The following is a 2,377-nucleotide window of genomic DNA, read 5'->3' on the forward strand; positions in this document are numbered from 1 at the left end:
ATTATTTTTTTAAGCTTTTTTATCACAGAAAATTAGGATTTCTAACTTCTCTCCTGATGAATTCCAAAAACCATGTGAGGGACGCAGGGAAGCAGTGATCTATGATGTAGTAAAGGCTTTTCATAGCTCTTCAAAAATCTTAGAGCACATTAGACATAGACTACTTCTTAGAGTAAGCAAGTACTTTTTGACTCTGTATTTTGGCTACCAACCTCCCCCCACCCCCGCTCTGGCCAAGAATAAAAGCAATAACCCCCATAGGGATATCCAAGAAGTATCTACATTTTCTTAAAAACCCCCTGATATGGGGCGCCTGGATGGCTCCATCGGTTAAGCGTCTGCCTTGGTCATGATCCCAACGTCCTGAGATCCAGCCCCGCATTGGGTTCCCTGCTCAGAAAAGAGCGTGCTTCTCCCTCTCCCTCTGCGCACTTCGTGCTCTCTGTCAAATAAATACATAAAATCTTTTTAAAAAATAAAACTTTAAAAATCTTTTTAAAGTTAAAAAACTTTAAAAATCTAAAAACAACAAAACAAACCCTTGCCGTTGCTCTGTACTAAACCTAATCCCCTTTGGCAGAAGGCGGGGTTTATATTGAGACGGTCCCTCGAGTCACCTGACTTCTTCTACCAATAATGCAGTGCTGACCAGTCCGCGGGAGGACTTTCAGATTCTGAAGCCAGAAGTCCGGCGCTGCGCCACCAGAACCCCAGGACTGCGGCCCCAGGAGGCGCCCCCAGAACTCCAGGCACTCTCTCTGCGTCGCCCGGTACCGCGCTCCACCGCCCCCCGCCGCCTCACCTGTCCTCGAGACCTGTCACGGCGTGCAGCACCCCGGCCCTCACACCCGCCGCCAGGCCCCGTGAGCGCCGCCCGCAGCACCGTCCAGGTGATGGGCAGCCGGCCCCGCAGCCCCAGCGCCTACCCCGAGCCCTGCTGGGGACCGCCGCCCGGAGGACCCCGCCCTGCCAAGCGCCGCCGAACCCAGGAGCCCGCGGGCCTGGAGGGGCCCCTGGCCGCGGACACACTCACCTCCGTGGTGGTCCTGGCCACCGGCTGTGCCCTGCAGCTGCTCCTGGACGACGTCGACCTGGTGCTTGAGCCCGAGCCGACGTCGGCCCTGCAAGTGACCGTTGGAGAGCTCACCCTCGTGCTGGTCCCCGAGGCTCTCCTGCGCTCCGGAGGGCAGGGCCACTCGCCTGCCAGCCTGGAACGGGGCGCGTTCCCGAGCGCGCCCGAGCACGACGTCGCCGTCGAGCGGGGCCTCTTCTGCGTTTCTGCCCCAGAGATGGCCGCCCAAGAAGAGGCCTACGAGGAAGCCGCCGACCGCGAGTTCCTGCCGCCTCGGATGGACCCTGCAGCGGGCTCCGTCCCTGGGCTCCGCTCCTGCGCTGCAAGGGTGGCCAGCCCCCACCCGCAGGGCCCCACACCGGCTGCCTGGCCTTGGGCCCTCACCCCTAGTCCAAAGAGACGCTCTCCTCTCCGCTACTTCAACCTGGACGCCCACCTTCTGGAGCCCTTCCCCAACTCGCCACTCCAGCCTCTACCTCCCTCTCCGAGCCCAGGCCCCCACGCGCGCCCCCAGCGCCCTCCGGGTCCCTCTCGCAAGGCCCGGAGGCGCCTGTTCCAGGAATGAATTGCCCCCACAACCTATCGTCAGCTGGCTTCAGGCACTAGTGATCCTCCATGACACACTCTGAGCACATGCCACCAATCTAAGATGGAACATCTTCATCGTAGGGACCCCGCAGCTGTGGGTTTGGTTTGGTTTGGTTTGGTTTTTAGCTAAAATGCCTTGATCAGGGCACCTGGGTGGCTCAGTGGGTTAAGCCTCTTCCTTCAGCTCAGGTATGGTCTCAGGGATCGAGCCCAGCATTGGGCTGTCTATTCAGCAGGGAGCTGCTTCCTCCTCTCTCTCTCTCTGCCTGCCTCTCTGCCGACTTGTGATCTTTCTCTGTGTGTCAAATAAATAAATAAAATCTTTTAAAAAATAAAATAAAAGGCCTTGATCAGTAGCAGACAAGGATGGATAGATAGATCGACAGATAGATAGATGATAGATAGATTACTTCTGGTAAGAACCTTTAGCACAGAGGATAGACCACATATAGCCAAAGATGGATTTTTAGATCCCTTGCCTGTGCTTGCTGTATGGACTGTTTCTTCCACCTCTGTTGTCTTCAGCCAATCCTGTATTTATTTTACCCCTACTCTTGCTTCAAATTCATGTCATTTTCCCCCCAGTATATTCCCTTCTTCCATCCCAATGTATCTCTCCTTTCTCATCATTTCACGTTGTTTTTCCTTCCCTTTGTAATTGTGAATTTGCCTGTATGAATTCCCCAGTGTCCTTGGAGGTGCTTCTGATCACCAATT

The 2,377-nt window shown here is 55.2% G+C and overlaps 1 protein-coding gene across 1 annotated transcript; it reads left to right on the forward strand.

Annotated features, from left to right (window-relative positions):
* Positions 1–779: 779 nt before the first annotated feature.
* LOC308357416 (proline-rich protein 23A-like) lies at positions 780–1,637 on the forward strand (the record flags this gene model as incomplete). Its single annotated transcript, XM_080826973.1, has 1 exon — positions 780–1,637. Exon 1 carries the CDS (start codon positions 894–896, stop codon positions 1,635–1,637), a length of 744 nt encoding a protein of 247 aa, XP_080683099.1. The 5' UTR covers positions 780–893.
* Between the last annotated feature and the right edge of the window lie 740 nt (positions 1,638–2,377).

The sequence above is a fragment of the Martes martes genome (assembly GCF_963455335.1).
Source record: "Martes martes genome assembly, chromosome: 1".
NCBI lineage: Eukaryota > Metazoa > Chordata > Mammalia > Carnivora > Mustelidae > Martes > Martes martes.